Below are 17,057 nucleotides of genomic sequence, written 5' to 3' on the forward strand. Positions count from 1 at the left end.
ATGGAATGGTATGTGGATGGGGTGGAATGAGATGTGGATGGGATGGGATGTGGATGGGGTGGGATGGGATGTAGATGGGATGGAATGGGATGTGGATGGGATGGGATGTAGATGGGATGGAATGGGATGTGGATGGGATGGGATGTAGATGGGGTGGGATGGGATGTGGATGGGGTGGGATGAGATGTGGATGGGATCCAATGTGATGTGGATGGAGTGGGATGGGATGGGATGGGATGTGGATGGGATGGGATGGGATGTGGATGGGATGGAATGGGATATCCTGCAGAACACAGGAGGGCTTGGCCAGGGCTAGGTGCATGGATGTGCATCCACCAGTACAGGAGAGAAAACAGAGTGTGCACCCTGGAAGATGGACACCAAGTCATAGTCCTTTCGGGGGGAGTCCTTCCTGGTCCCCAATCCCATTCTTCACCCATGGAATCCCTGTGTTTACTCCTGGTCAGCCTCAATAGCTGGCTGCTGGGGACCTCCAGTCTCAGCAAGGTGGAAGGGCTTGAAGCCACAGGATAGGGCTTCAAGTATGATGACTTAGGTCCACAGACCTCACATCAGAGCCTCCAGCAGACCCTGGGTTCACAGGCTCATCTGGTCTCCATGGAACCAATACCTGCCCCCAGCCTATGGTCCCACCTCAACGCCTGACAGAAGCCCCACTCCTCAGGTTTATGCACCTGATTTGCCTTTTTCACTGCTTTCTTTTTCTTTTCTAGAGACAGGGTCTTGCTCTGTCACCCAGGCTGGAGTATAGTGGTTGGATCATAGCTCACTGCAGCCTCAAACTCCTGGGCCCTCAGCCCAGTGATCCTCCTGCCTTAACCTCCCAGGTAGCTAGGACTACAGGTGCCCACCACCACGCTTGGCTACTTAAAACAACAACAACAAAAATTGTATGGGCAAGGTCCCACTATGTTGACCAGGCTGGTCCTGAACTCTTGGCCTCAAGCAGTCTTCCCACCTCAGCCTCCCAAAGTGCTGGACTACAGGCTTGAGCCCCCGTGCCTGGCCCTCACTGTTTTCCTTATGGTTACTCCATACCTCTTTTCAAATTTGCCAAATGGCTAATCTTTCCACACTTGAGTATTATTAGAAGTGCGTTTTAATATACCTATTTTTCTTGCTATGTCAACGTACAAACACGCATCCTAAATAAGAAAGTGTTAGAGTCACATATTAAAAATGCATTTCTTGCTAAGTCATGCTCGAATTAAGCAAGATTGCAAGAAAATTTAATGCAAGACAAATGCGCGAGGCCAGGAATCTTGCTGTGAGAGTTTGGGAAGCAGAGCTCCCTGGCCCCACACAAGGAATGGACTCAGCCTGGCGGGAGGAGGTCTCGCCTGTCTTTGGGAGGGAAAGAACCTGTCGGTACTTTTAAGTCTGTCTTTGAGGCACAGACACATCTCAAACGGCCTGGGACAGAAAATGAAGCCAAGTCAGAGATCCCCTCAGCAAGACCCACGGGTCTCTGAAGACATGAAAATGAAGCAAAGAAAGACAAAATTAGAAATATTTGTTCCATCTGTCATCTCTTTGCTGGTCTCAAACGTCACCGTCCAACCCAATGAGAACGACAAAAGGACATTCTATTTCTGTCCCCAAGAAAGTTTCAACCCCAAAGCAAAACCTCAGTGTGCACTGAGAAGACGGAGCAAAAGGGTCTTGTTAAACTCATTGTTAGAATTAAACCCAAAGAGGGAAATGTTGGAGGTATTTCAGGTTTTTAAACTAATTAGCTCCAATTAATTCTAAGAAGATACACTAAAATCAATTCTGTTTTAGAAAGGCAATTTAATTCAAAAGCTTGAGGGGAAATGTTATTTTTAACATGTAAAAAGGCACCTTAAAACCTGTAAACTATTTTAAACGGCTTTTCTGTTCCATCAAGTTTTGAGAGGGGTTTTCGTTTTCCTCAGGAAACATTTTCTCCCGGTGTGGGGTTGGGGACGACTTCAGACAGGGCCTGAAAGCAGCGAGCAACTCACACTGTCCAGGAGGGGCAAGAACAAACCCTCAGCTTTGTCTAGTTCTGTTTTTGGTGTCTCCATTCCCAGCTCCGTATTAAGTCAGTTCCCAAAGCAGAGCAAAAGATAATTTTGGAAAAAAAATGGAATAAAATGTTCTAACTCCGCCCGAGAGATGGAAAGAGAAACAGAGATGAGTCTGATGAAACAGAACTCAAATCACCCCCTTCCTGACCCACTGCTTCTCTTCTGATTCAAATGGAGACTTGGACAAATTGCCACCTTTCAGACCTTTCCATGTTCCAATATTCTTTCCATTTGTCCTGGCTTCTGGAAGCCTTGGCAGCCCACGTATCCACCTGGGCGCTGGGTGACCCTGCCCATTGCTGCTCTTGGAAAGCATGTTTCACTTCTGCATACATTTTAAAAGATAAATATTTGGGCCAGGTGCAGTGGCTCATGTCTGTAATCCCAGCGCTCTGAGAGGCTGAGGTGGGTGAATTGCTTGAGACCAGGAGTTTGAGACCAGTCTGGGTAACAAAGCGAGACCTTGTCTCTAGAAAAACAAAATTAAAAATTATCTGGGTAAGGTGGGTGTGCCTGCAGTCCCAGCTACTCAGGAGGCTGAGGCAGGAGGATTGCTTGAGCCCAGGAGGTGGAGGATGCAGTGAGCAATGATTGCATCACTGCACTCCAGCCTGGGCGACGGAGAGAGATCCTGGCTCTTAAAAAAGAAACACGAAGTCTTCCTTCCGAGGACATAAAAAAGAAAAAAAGGCCCCTCTCTCTTTGGTGCTGCCTACGGAGGTGGCAGCCATCTCCTCCTCAGCATCATGGCCGCCTTCAGACTCCTCATGAAGCCCAAGGTCGTCAAAAAGAGGACCAAGCAGTTCATCCGGCACCAGTCAGAACAATATGTCAAAATTAAGTGTAACTGGAGGAAACCCAGAGGAATTGACAACAGGGTTCGCAGAAGGTTCAAGAGCCAGATTTTTTTTTTTTTCTTGAGACGGAGTCTCACTCTGTTGCGCAGGCTGCAGTGCAATGGTGCGATCTCAGCTCACTGCAACCTCCGCCTTCCAGGTTGAAGCAATTCTCCTGCCTCAGCCTCCAGAGTAGCTGGGATTACAGGCACCCACCACCACGCCTGGCTAGTTTTTGTATTTTTATTAAAGACAGGGTTTCACCATGTTGGCTAGGTTGATCTCAAACTCCTGACCTCAGGGGATCCACCCTCCTCAGCCTCCCAAAGTGCTGGAATTGCAGGCGTGAGCCACCGTGCCTGCAAGGGCCAGATCTTGATGCCCAACATTGGTTATGGGAGCAACAAAAAAACAAAGCACATGCTGCCCTGTGGCTTCCGGAAGTTCCTGGTCCCCAGCGTCAAGGAGCTGGAAGTGCTGCTGATGTGCAACAAACCTCCCCGTGCTGAGATCGCTCACAGTGCTTCCTCCAAGGAGCGCAAAGCCATCGTGGAAAGGGCCGCCCAGCTGGCCATCAGAGTCACCCACCCCAACGCCAGGCTGCACAGTGAAGAAAATGAGTAGATAGCTCATGTGCATGTTTTATGTTTAAATAAAACCATAAAAACTGCAAAAAATATATAAAAACAAAAAAGATAAATATTGGAAATATTTCCATCCAAATGGAATTTCAAAACAATTCAAAGATCAAAAGAAGGAAGGCTGAATGCATGAAAGCCCTCTGAAGCTTACAGAGTGGAACGATGAAGACGCAGTTGCATTTCTGTGTTAGTCGAATTCTCTTTTTTACCATGCAAATTTCATGGTTAAGATGAGCTTGAATGCGGATGGCTAATACCAGTAATTTGGGCTAAACGCTCCTCTTCCGGGAGTCTGAGCCATCTGAACTGGCTGTTTACCCGGCTCATACTGATCAGAAGTATCTGAGATGGTGAATGCACCAATAAAAAGCCGTCCAGACCCTCCTCTCCAGCAAGTGGAAAGTGTGTGTCTCGTCCTCACACAGGAATGACTGTGAACGACCACAGGGCGACTTCTCAGCAGCCCCCAGACAGGCCGGCCCTGGGGAGCAGGAACTCGTTCTGTCCCGGCTGAGGTTCTGGGCCCCATCACTAATGACCGACACCAGCCAAGGTCAGCCCTCAGGAAGACGGAGAGTGAATGAATGAAGGGCAGCCCTCAGGAAGATGGAAAGTGAATGAAGGGCAGCTCTGCCCAAAGCGGCAGACCAGGTGGGCAAACAGAGAGCTGGGGTTTCGTAGCAGGGGTGGGGGTGCGGCATAGGAACAGATCTGGAGCTTGTGGCAGGAGTTCAGGTGGAACCTCAGGCAGGGGACAGATGCCACAGTGTGGAGAAAGCTCTTTCTCTCATTCCAAACTAGCCCCTTCCTAACCTCAAGTCAACGAGAAGAGAAGGTGGGCTGGAACCTTTCTACCTTCCTCTTAGCATCCGGCCTGTGCCCGTGCATCTCCTCACCCCACAAGGTTCCCTGGGTGCAGGGGCTGGGGTTTGAAGGGTGCCTGTACCACACTTGCTCAGAGCCTGGGCACTCAGCCATCATTCATTCATTCAACAAACACAGTCTGAGCATCTACCATGTGCCGGCTCCAAGTGCTGAGAACACAGCAGGGAATGAAATAGATCGAGTCCCTGACCACGTGGGGCTGACTCCTCTGGGAGAGACAGACGACACCATGGACACAGAACAGCAGAAGGTGACAAATGCTCTGAAGAAAAATACACTCAAATGCACAAGTGGAGTGCGGCATGGGCCGGGGCAGCGAGGTGACCTGGGGCAGCGGCAGGAGAGGCAGAGTGAGGTGAGGAAAGTGTTGCTGCTGAGAAGGCTCTGCCAGGAGGGGTGCTCGGCAAGGCCGAGGCACGTGGGATACGTGGGGTCATGTGAGAAGGTCACCAGAGGAGCCGGGGGAATGCTGGGGGCTGAATGTTATATATACCCTTAAATCCCTATGCTGAACTCCTCACCCCAAGGCAGTGGCTTTAGGAGGTGGGGCCTTTGGGAGGTGATTAGGTCGTGAGGGTGGGATCATGCCCTCCCTTATGGAAGGGACCCCAGAGAGCTCTCTCTGGCTTCCCACCATGTGAGGACACAGCAAGAAGACGGCCATCTGCATCCCAGAGGGGAGCCCTCACCAGAACCCGACCCTGCTGGCACCCTCTTCTCAGACTTCCCACCTCCAGGGCTAAGAGATGCGTGTCTATTGTTTACGGCCACCCAGTCTATGGCCTTTTGCTGAAACAGCCTGAACAGACTAAGACAGGAGGAGGAGGAGGAGGAGAAGGAGGAAGAGAAGGAGGAGGAGGAGGAGAAGGAGGAAGAGAAGGAGGAAGAGGAGGAGGAGGAGGAGGAGAAGGAGGAAGAGAAGGAGGAGGAGGAGAAGGAGGAAGAGAAGGAGGAGGAGGAGGAGGAGGAGGAGAAGGAGAAGGAGAAGGAGAAAGAGAAGGAGGAGGAGGAGGAGGAGGAGGAGGAGGAGGAGGAGGAGGAGGAGGCCTTAAGAGACACAAGGAGGCCACAGTGGGGTCTTTGGCTTTTGCTCTGAGTGTGCTGGGAAGCTACTGGAAGGTTTAGGGCACAGGGACAGGGTCTGACAGATATTTTGGAAGCATCAATGGTCAATGGAAGCAAAGGTCAGGGCTGGACAACCAGGCCAGAGGTGACAAAGACTTAGGTGATAGGAATGGTCTCATTTGGGAGACACCTGAAGACAGAGCCAGCCACGTCTGCTGACGGGTTTGACATAGAGGGTGAAAGAAAGAGAGGAGTCAAGGTTGACTTAAGGCTTGTGGTTGGCCTGAGCACCTAGAGAATGGAGCTGCCCTGTGCTGAGGCTGGGGAGAGACAAGCTTGAGGTCGAATCAGGCACCCAGTTTTGAGTGACAGAAGCCTCAGATGCCCATCAGATGACACCCACATGCAGCTGCCACCTAGGCAGCTAGGTACACAAGTCCGGGATTCAGGGGAGTCAGCCAGGCTACAGACATTAGGACACTGGAGGTTCTAGGATGCATTTCAACTCTTGTACCTTGGTGAGATCACCAGGAAAGCAGCTGTAGATAAAGCAGAAAAGAGGTCCTTCTCAAGTTCAAAGGTCATGAACAGTTGGAGGATCTGGCATTGGGGACTGAGGAGAGGAAGAAAGCAGAGGGAATACTGAGTTCTGAAATACACAGCGTCACCCCTTTGCTTGGCTTTCGGAGCTCAGTGTTCATAAAAAATTAGAAACGAGGTGGAGGGCGGTGGCTCATACCTGTAATCCCAGCACATTTTGGGCGGCTGAGGCGGGCAGATCACTTGAGGTCAGCAGTTTGAGAGCAGCCTGGCCAACATGGTGAAACCCCGTCTCAACTAAAAAATATACAAAAATTAGCTGTGTGTGGTGGTGTGTGCCTGTAATCCCAACTACTCGGGAGGCTGAGGCAGAAGAATCGCCTGAACCCAGGAGGCGGAGGTTGCAGTGAGCCAAGACTGCGCCACTGTACTCTAGCCTGGGTGACAGAGCGAGACTCTGTCTCAAAATAAATAAATAAATAATAAACAAATATTCATCAATAGGAAAACCATTAGCTACCTTACAGTGCATCCTAGCTCTAAAACAGGTGGCTAGCAGGGGTGCCTAGGTCCAGATCCTGGGTCCTCCAGTTTCTAGCTGGGTGACCTCAGTCAGGGACTTAAATCTTTTCGCACTTCCATTTCTTTGTCTATAAATGGAGAAAACACTTCTATCTGTGTTGGGTGGTTGTGCTAAATGAGATGAGTCCTACAAAGTGTGGAGTTTAATGGCCAGCCCAGCACACGGAAAATGCCCACAAATATTCATTAGCGTCATTGTTGTAATTCACGCTGTTACAACGTAACCGACATCATCTACTGATTTTTTGCAGATTTAAATATCTGAAACTCTAAAAGCAGTTATGCTCTTTGCTATTTGTGATGCTGCTAAACCCTTTAGGGAGTGCCTCCTGCTATGGAGCTATATTCATTCCAGGGCATATTTGTGGGGTTTGTCATTTTAACCAAGTACTTAATACTTGTTTCTCTCCCAGCATCTTGCCAAATGTGGCAGCTCTCCTTCTAGACGAACATTGCTGAATTACTGTTATAGAAATGATATTTTAACATCAACTCTCTTTTCCCTTTTCCTCCCTAGAAATCCGGTCCTTCCATGAGGCCTCGGTGCACACAGAACTCCTCCTACCACGTGCAACCTTATTCTTAGCTGAGCAACTCATAAATCGCTTAACAAAAATAGTGATTGATGCGGACTGTGTTTAGTGACATCCTTCCTGGTGAGAGGGAGTAAGCCAGCGAGCGTCTTTAAATTCTTTTAGTTCTCCAAAAGGAGAGGCTGTTTGCTTTCTCATCTATGCCGCACATTTCTGGGGTTTGCATCATTAACCTGGAGGCTTTGCCAATTCCTTCGCCAGTGCTGGGTCAAAGACAGGCAAGGGCACCTGTAGGGTTAGCCATGAGTGTTTGCCAGGGGCTGAATGCAAAACCCTGGAGCACTGGTGGCTGGGGCAGGTGGGCGGGGCTCTGCCACTGCCTCCCCCAGCCCGCCCAAGAAGGGGGTGTGCCTCTGCAGGAAATGGCCTCCAAGCATTTCTCAAGACTTAGGAGATGTTCAAACCTACATAGTCAGAGACAAAGAGCTAGTTATAAGTGGTGTCTTTTTCGCCTCCTCAAAATTCATCCTGCAGAAATACACATGTGCTAAACGGTGCATGGCCACACAAATGCTTGGATACCGATGTTCACGGCAGCATTGTCCTAATAGCGCCAAAGTAGCAACAGCCCAACTGTCTGCCAACTGATGGATGGATAAACGAAGGCAGCCAGGTACGGTGGCTCACACCTGTAATCCCAGCACTTTGGGAGCCTGAGGCGGGCAGATCACCTGGGGTCAGGAGTTTGAGACCAGCCTGACCAACATGGAGAAACCCTATCTCTACTAAAAATACAAAATTAGCTAGGTGTGGTGGTGCATGCCTGTAATCCCAGCTACTTGGGAGGCTGAGGTAGGAGAATTATTTGAACCCGGGAGGCGGAGGTTGCAGTGAGCCAAAATCGTGCCATTGCACTCCAGCCTGGGCAAAAAGAGCAAAATTCCGTCTCAAAAAAAAAAAAAAAAAAAAAGGAACGAGGCACTGGCACATGCTGTAAATGGATGGACAACGGACCCTGAAAACATTATGTTATGTGGAAGAAGCCCGTCACAAAAGGCCACATCGTGTGTGATTCTGTTTATATGAAATGTTCAAAACAGGCAAATCCACAGACGCAGAAAGTGGATTCACAGTTGCCAAGAGCTGGGGGGAGGAATGGCAAGTGACTGTTCATGGCAGATTCAGGGTTTCTTCTTCTTTTTGGAGTGATGAAAATGTTCTGTGAATACAGTATACTAAGACCCACTGAACCATACACTTCAAATGGGTGAACTTTATGGTACGCAAAATAGATCTCAGCACAGCTGTAAAAAAAAAAAAAGAAAAACAAAAACAAAAAAGAAAAGGTATATTGACAACCTGTCCCCAATGGCATTAGTTGAAGTCATAAAAAATTAGAAACAAATGTTCATCAATAGAAAAATCATTAAGTACCTTAGGGTACATCCTAGCTCTAAAACTATGCTGCCATTAAAAAGAAGAGGTACCTTCTCCAAGAAAGAAAGCCAACATCTGCAGTGCCTGGCACACAGCAGGCTCTCAAATATTTGCAGAATAAATTTATGTTGAAAAAAACCCCAGCTATATATACTATAAAATAGGTAAAGAGACCTTAAAAAGATCTAGAAGGACACAAGTTATATGATTAACAGTGCTCACCTCATGGGAGGTGGGACAGACGGAAAGATGAAAAGAGAAACTTTATTTCTGAATCTCCTGCCATAGATGGTGGCCCTTCCCAGCAGAATGTTACTTGTATTACTTGCATATCATTTTATTTTTATTTTTATTTTTTTGAGATGGAATCTTGCTCTGTCTCCCAGGCTGGGGTGCAGTGGCACAATCTCAGCTCACTGCAACCTCCACCTCCTGGGTTGAAGCTATTCTAGTGCCTCAGCCTCCCAAGTAGCTGGGATTACAGGCGCACGCCACCACGCCCAGCTAATTTTTGTATTTTTAGTAGAGAGGGGGTTTCACCGCCAGGCCGGTCTCAAACTCCTGACCTCAAGTGAGCCACCTGCCTCGGCCTCCCAAAGTGCTGGGATTATAGGCATGAGCCACTGCGCCCGGCCATTACTTGCATATCATTTTAAAAGTTGTAAATCGTTGGTAAACATTCTAAGACATGCCGGTTCCTGTAAATTACCAAACTGTACCCTGTAAATTACCAAACAGAATGGCTGTTTGTGCAGGGAATATCACTACGATTTAGTGGACTTGGTCTAGAGTATGCCGTCGCTCTTACAACCAGAGGCTTTCATGTTAATTCAACATCCGTCATGAAGAGAAAATGTACCAAACAAACTGTGATAGGATCACACATGGACTGTGCTCCAGCAATAAAAGGAACAAACGACTGACACACACAATGACAGCGATGAATCCCAGAGGCATTTATGCCAAGTGAAAGCAGCCAGTCTCAAAAGCTACACAATGTATGTTTCCATTTATATGACATTCTGGAAAAGGCAGAGCTATAGAAAGGGACAGCAGATGGTGGCCAGAGGCTAAGGGTGGGGCCAGGGTCTGACTACAGAGAGAGGTTGGACTTGCTCTCCATTCTGTTTGAGGTGGAGGTTATAAGAATCTATGCAAACGGGCCAGGTGTGGTGGCTCATGCCTGTAATCTCTGCACTTTGGGAGGCTGAGGTGGGTGGATCACGAGGTCAGGAGATCAAGACCATCCTGGCCAACATGGTGAAACCCCATCTCTGCTAAAAATACAAAAATTAGCTGGGCATGGTGGCACGTGCCTGTAATCCCAGCTACTTGGGAGGCTGAGACAGAAAAATCGCTTGAACCAGGGAGCTGTGAGCTGAGATCGCGCCGTTGCACTCCAGCCTGGCGACAAAGCAAGATCCTATCTAAAAAAAAAAAAAAAAAAAAAAAAAAAAAGGAATCTATGCAAGTGTGAAAAACCATAGAACAGCAAACCCAAAAAGGCAAACATGACTGTGTGTAGATTTAAAATATAAATAAATAATAAAAAAAAGAAAAAAAGGTGCATCTACTGAGTGCCTGGCCCCATTCTAGGCTCTGAGGATTCTGTTTTTTTAGGGATGGGTCTTGCTCTGTTTGCCCAGGCTGGAGAGTGCAGTGGTATGATCACAACTGACTGCAGCCTCTAACTCCAGGGCTAAAGCAATCCTCCCGCCTCAGCCTCCTGAGTAGCTGGGACCACAGGCACATGCCTGGCTAGTGTGTGTGTGTGTGTGAGAGAGAGAGAGAGAGAGAGAGAGAGACAGAGAGAGAGAGAGAGAGAGAGAGAGAAGGTGAGGTCTTGCTTTGTTGCCCAGGCTGGTTTCGAACTTTCAGTTTCAAGCAATCCTCCCACTTTGGCCTCCCAAAATGCTGGGATTAAAATGTGAGCCACCACACCCAGCCTGAGGATTCTAAGGTGAACGGGTCAGATGAAAGTGCTGCTCTCAGGGTGCTGGTATCCTTGTCAGGCAAGAATACACAAGGTTGCAGATACACAAGTTTGTTCAGTAGAGATCCAGGCTGTGGTACAAGGGGATTGCAGAGGGACAGAGCCGGGGGTGGTGGTGGAGAGGGTTCCCCTCTTGGTAGCCAGTTAGGGGTGGCACTAAGGATGGCACTGAGCTGGGACTTGACAGCTGCAGAGAAGGGGCCAGCCTTAGGAGGATGTGGGAGGGAGCAGCCTGGACAACAGGAATGGCTGTGCAATTGTCCTGCAGCAGCAGAGGCCCTGAACAAGGTCAGATGTCTAGAGTTTTAAAATTCCAATTGCCGGCCGGGCTCAGTGTCTCACACCTGTAATCCCAGCACTTTGGGAGGCTGAGGTGGGTGGATCATGAAGTCAGGAGTTTGAGACCAGCCTGGCCAACCTGGTGAAACCCCATCTCTACTAAAAATACAAAACTTAGCTGGGTGTGGTGGTGCACACCTGTAGTCCCCGCTACTTGGGAGGCTGAGGCAGGAGAATCACTTGAACCTGGGAGGTGGAGGTTGCAGTGAGTCAAGATCATGCCATTGCACGCCAGCCTGGGCAACAGAGCGAGACTCCATCTCAAAAAAAAAAAAAAAAAAAAAAAAAAAAATTCCAATTGCTGAGGGAAGCCCCAGGTGGCTCAACCCATAGGCACAATATAATCTGACTTACATCTTTTAAAAGAGCATTCTTCTTAGATTATAGAGAGAAAGAGTGAATGCAGGAAAACTAGGACAAAGGCATTTACTACTTTTTAAAAGTTCATAATAATTCTGCTTCCTGGCCGGGTATGGTGGCTCACACCTGTAATCCTAGCACTTTGGGAGGCCGAGGTGGGAGGATTGATTGAGGTCAAACAGGCCAAAAAGCGAGACCCTGTCTCTATTTTAAACAAATAATAATAATAATTAATTATGCTTCCAAGACCTGTCTGTGGAACCCGGGAAGGAATCATATCATTTTATAAACAAACCAAGTAACAGTAAGCCCATAGCATGAAGGGTTAACTAATTAAGCATTTAGTTAACATGAAAGTAAATGATGGCTTCTATACATTTTTAATGCAGGTAATTATACTCTCAGTAAATCATTACAGCACACAAACATTAGCATGCTTATTAATTCAGTGTTAATTGCTATTGGCTTACATGTACTATTATCCAAAAATTAAATAATTTATGAGTGTACACTCACTTTTTTAAATAGGTACATAAAAAGGTAGATGGAGGGCCGGATGTAGTGGCTCATGCCTGTAATCCCAGCACTTTGGGAGGTCGAGGAGGGTGGATCACCTGAAGTCAGGCGTTCAAGACCAGCCTGGCCAACATGGTAAAACCCTGTCTCTACTAAAAATACAAAAATTATCTGGGCGTGGTGGTGCACACCTGTAATCCCAGCGACTAGGGAGGCTGAGGCAGGAGAATCATTTGAACCCAGGAGGCAGAGGATGCAGTGAACTGAGATTGTTCCATTGCACTCCAGCCTGGGCAACAGAGTAAGACTGTCTCAAAAAAAAAAAAAAAAGAAAGAAAGAAAGAAAGAAAAAAAGAAAAAAAAAGGTAGACAGAAGAAATGGACCAGATGTTGAATCTAGTTTGGTTATAGTCATTGCTGGGGATTAATAGAGTAAGAGGAGAGCCCTTCTCAACTGAATTGATGTCTATCAGGGGTTGGAAAGTTTTCTTTTTTCCTTTGAGACAGAGCCTTTCTCTGTCACCGAGGCTGGAGTGCAGCGGTGTGATCACAGCTCACTGCATCCTCTAACTCCTGGGCTCAAGCCATCCTCCCACCACAGCCTCCCATGTAGCTGGGACCACAGGCATGCACCAACACTCTCAGCTAGTTTTTGTATTTTTTGTAGAGATAAGGTTTTGCCATGTTGCCCAAACTGGTCTTGAACTCCTGGGCTCATGGGATCCACCCACTTTGGCCTCCCAAAGTGTTGGGATTACAGGCGTTAGCCACTGGAAAACTTTCTATAAGGGCCAGAAAATACACATCTTCGGCTTTGCAGGTCTCTGTTGAGACTACTCAACTCTGCCTCTGGACAGTAGGAGGAATGAGCACGGCCGCCGCACTCAGTGCTTTTCAGAGCCATGCTAGAGACTGGGGCAAAGGGGGAAAAAAAAGCAGCAGTGCTGATCCTGCCTTATGTAAAATTTCAACATTTTGTTCGTCATGGAATTTTTTTCCTATTTTTTTTTTGAGACAGGGTCTCAAAACACGGCTCACTGCAGCCTCAACCTCCCCGGACTCAGGGAGTACAGGCACGTGCCACTACACCTGGCTAATTTTTGTATTCTTTGTAGAGACGGGGTTTCACTCTGTTGTCCTGGCTGGTCTTGAACTCCTGGCCTCAAGTGACCCACCCACCTTGGCTTCCTAGAGTGCTAGGATTACAGGTGTGAGCCACTGTGCCCGGCCTTCATCATGAAACTTTTTGGCATTTATTTTGATTTTTTAAAATACTGCATTAAAACATTGTGTATCTTGATGACTGGTTTTTTTAGGCACTGCCTTAAATTTTGTACCTCAGGCGAGGGCCTCACTTGCCTCATGCTAGTCCCAGCCCTAGTACTGGTGCTGTTCCAATAAAACTGAACATTTATGGACACTGAAATTTATGGACACTGAAATTTAATTTCATATCATTTTCATGTGTCACAAAATATTTTTTCTTGTTTCCAATCACTTAAAAATGCAAAAAAATATTCTCAACTCATGGAAAGTAAAAACAAAAATAAAATCCACAGTAGTGTGCCAGATACAGTCTGCTGACCCGTTTTTGTTTTTTTTTCAAATTTTTATTCATTTATTTATTTATTACAAGGCTGGTTCTTGCTCTGTCACCCAGGCTGGAGTGCAGTGGTGCAAACATGGCTCACTGCAGCCTCAACCCCCAGAGCTCAAGTGATTCTCCTGCCTCAGCCTCCCCAGAAGCTGAGACCACAGCTATGTGCCACCATGCCTGGGCAATTTAAAAATTTTTTTTGTACAGATGGGGTCTCATCATCTTGCCCAGGCTGTGACCCCTATCTTAGATGGCCTTTTGGGGAACATGTCTTACTCATAATTATAGGCAGTGGAAAATGCCTGCTAGCGAGTGGGCACTCAAACGTGTCTGAATGGCCGGGCGCGGTGGCTCAAGCCTGTAATCCCAGCACTTTGGGAGGCCGAGACGGGCGGATCACGAGGTCAGGAGATCGAGACCATCCTGGTTAATATGGTGAAACCCCGTCTCTACTAAAAAGTACAAAAAAACTAGCCGGGCAAGGTGGCGAGCGCCTGTGGTCCCAGCTACTTGGGAGGCTGAGGCAGGAGAATGGCGTGAACCCGGGAGGCGGAGCTTGTAGTGAGCTGAGATCTGACCACTGCACTCCAGCCTGGGCGACAGAGCGAAACTCCGTCTCAAAAAAAAAAACAAACAAAAACAAAACAAAACAAAAAAAAACATGTCTGAATAATTTAATCCCATTTTCTCCATTCTTAAATTCCTGATTAGGTTGCTTTTCATTCTCTTCCCAGCCCCAGATCTCCAAATACAATAGATGAGCACACGTGTCCAGGGCACCCCAGGCCTCTTGGGCAGGGAGGACTCTCGGCAGAGAAGGCCCGATATGGGAGTGTGGTGTGGGAATCGTCTGTGAGTGCTGAAGAACCGGCTCTCCACCTGCCCCAAGCTTTCTTTCCATTAGGCTCAAAAGCAGAATTCGCTCAGTTAAGGGCATGGAAACGAAATGAGCTTGCTGTGCATCGTTCAGCTAATATGTGACCACAGGCGAGATAAATGTTGAGGGTCTTTATTGAAGCTGTGATCCTCTGCTTTAGCAGGAGAGTGTAGGGACTTACGAGGGGCAAACTATACAAAGCATATGCCTCCTAGTAAAGTAATGCTGGGAAATATGATGGGAGTCGATTACTCTTTATCATTAACTGTGGTAAAATGTGCATAATGTATAATTTGCCATTTTAACCATGTTTAATGTACAGTTCAGTAGCATTAAGTGCATTCACACTGTTGTGCAACCATCACCTCCATCCATCTCCAGAACATTCTCATCTTCCCAGATTGAAACTTTGTCCCCATGAAACACTCACTTCCTACTCCTCTCCAGCCCCTGGCACCCACCATTCTACTTTCTGTCTCTACGGATTCGATGACTCTAAGGACCTCCTAGGGGTGGAATCACACAGGATTTGCCCGTCCGTCCTTCCTTCCTTCCTTCCTTCCTCTTTCTTTCCTTCCTCCCTCCCTCCCTCCCTTCCTCCTCCTCCTCCTCTTCCTTCCTTCCTTCCTTCCTTCTTTCTTTTTCTTTCTTTTCTTTCTTCTTTCAATGGAATCTCGCTCTTGTTGCCCAGGCAGGAGTGCAGTGGTGCGATCTTGCCTCACTGCGACCTCTGCCTCCTGGGTTCAAGTGATTCTCCTGCTGAAGCCTTCCAAGTAGCTGGGATTACAGGTGACTGCCACCACGCCCAGATAATTTTATATTTTTAGTAGAGACTGGGTTTCACTATGTTGGCCAGGCTGGTCTCAAACTCTTGACCTCAGGTGATCCACCCGCCTTGGCCTCCCAGAGTGCTGGGATTAGAGGCGTGAGCCACTGTGCCCAGCTGGATTTGTCCTTTTGTGTCTGATTTCCTTCACCAAGCATGATGTCCTTAAGCATAATGCATAATGTCCATGTTGCAGCCTGTGTCAGAATTTCCTTCCTTTTTCAAGGCTGAATAGTATTCCATTGTATGGATGGATCACATTTTATTTATCCATTCATTTGTTGGTGGACACTTGAGTTGCTTCCACCTTTTAGCTATTGTAAATCATGCTGCTATGAACATGAGTGTACAAATCCCAGTTTGAGTGTACAAACACTGTTTTCCAAAGCAGCTACACTATTTTGCATACCTAAAAACAGTTCACACGGGTTCAGTTCCAATTTATCCATATTCTCATCAACATCTTTCTGTCTTTTTTCTTTTGGATAACAGTCATGTTAATGGGTGTGAAGTGGTACCTTATTAGGGTTTTGATTTGCATTTCTGCAATGATTACTGGTGTGAAGCACCTTTCCAACTGCTTATTGGCCGTTTGTATATCTTCTTTGAAGAAACGGAAATATCTACTCAAGTCCTCTGCCCATTTAAAAAATTTTTTTGCCAAGTTATAGAAATTCTTTATATATTTTGAATATTAACCTCTTATTAGAAATGATTTGAAAACATTTTCTTCCATTCCTTGGGTTGTCTTTTTATTCTGTTGCTACTGTTCTTTGATGCACAAAAGTTTTTAACTCTGATGGTAACTAATTTTTCTGTTTTTTCTTTTGTTGTGAATGCTTTTGATGTCCTATCCAAGAAATCATTGCCAGATCCAATATCATAAAGACGTCTCCCTATGTTTTCTGCTAAGAATTTTACAGTTTTAGCTCTTATGCTTAGGTCTTTGATCCATTTTGAGTTAAATTTTGTAATGTTATAAAATAAGAGTCCTGGCTGGGCATGGTGGCTCATGCCTGTAATCCCAGCACTTTGGGAGGATGAGGTGGGAGGATTGCTTGAGGTCAGGAGTTCAAGACCAGCTTGGGCAACATAGTGAGACCTCATCTCCATAAAAAATTTAAAAATTAGCCTGGCATGGTGGCACATGCCTGTGATCCCAGCTGGTTGGGAGGCAGAAGCAGGAGGATCTCTTGAGCCCAGAGGTAGAGGCTGTGGTGAGCCATGATTGCACCACTGCACTCCAGCCTGGGTGATAGAACAAGATCCTGTCTCAAAGTAAAAAAAAAGGCATGGGAGGTCCAATTTCATTCTTTTGAAGGTGGAAACCCAGTTTTCCCAGCATCATTTATTGGAAAGAGTGTCTTTACCCCATCGAATGATCTTGGCACCCTTGCAGGAGTCAAATACGGTCATGAGGCGCTTCCTGACAGGGATACATTCTCTTCAATGCATCCTCAGGCAATTTCGTCATTGTGTGAATATCACAGAGCGTACTTACACAAACCTAGACGCTACAACCTACGTAGCACACCTGGGCTGTATGGTATAAGCTATTGCTCCCAGGCTGCAAACCTGTCTAGCACGTGACTGCAGTGAACACTGCAGGCAACTGTAACACAGTGGTAAGTATTTGTGTCTCTAAACATAGCTAAGCATAGAAAAGGTACAGGAAAAACACAGCATTATAATCTTATGGGATCACTTGTATATGTGGTCTGCTGTTATGCATGGCATGATTGCGTTATAAACAGATAACTAAAGTTAAGTAATAACACACAAGAATCTAATCTTGCCAGAAAGGGCACTCTAAAAGTGAACTGCAAAAGCTCACAGGAATGAGATGACTTCCGTGTTTCCCGTTTGACAGTAATGGATGCGTCCATGCACACGGCTCATTCCTGTTTTCAGTGATGCACTTCCTTACCATTATTTGCAAAGGGAATTTGTCTGTTCTG

General features: G+C 46.9%; 2 protein-coding genes across 3 annotated transcripts in view; one reads left to right on the forward strand and one right to left on the reverse strand.

Annotated features, from left to right (window-relative positions):
- The window catches only part of RFX2 (regulatory factor X2), a 120,236-nt gene that overhangs the window by 78,898 nt on the left and 24,281 nt on the right, over positions 1 to 17,057 (reverse strand). The gene's annotated exons all lie outside the window — the stretch shown is intronic.
- LOC112612547 (60S ribosomal protein L32-like) lies at positions 2,819 to 3,532 on the forward strand. The gene is made up of 2 exons (XM_025367216.1): positions 2,819 to 2,964; positions 3,271 to 3,532. The coding sequence occupies exons 1-2, from the start codon at positions 2,819 to 2,821 to the stop codon at positions 3,530 to 3,532; spliced, it is 408 nt and encodes a 135-aa protein (XP_025223001.1).

This window comes from Theropithecus gelada, chromosome 19 (assembly GCF_003255815.1).
Source record: "Theropithecus gelada isolate Dixy chromosome 19, Tgel_1.0, whole genome shotgun sequence".
NCBI lineage: Eukaryota > Metazoa > Chordata > Mammalia > Primates > Cercopithecidae > Theropithecus > Theropithecus gelada.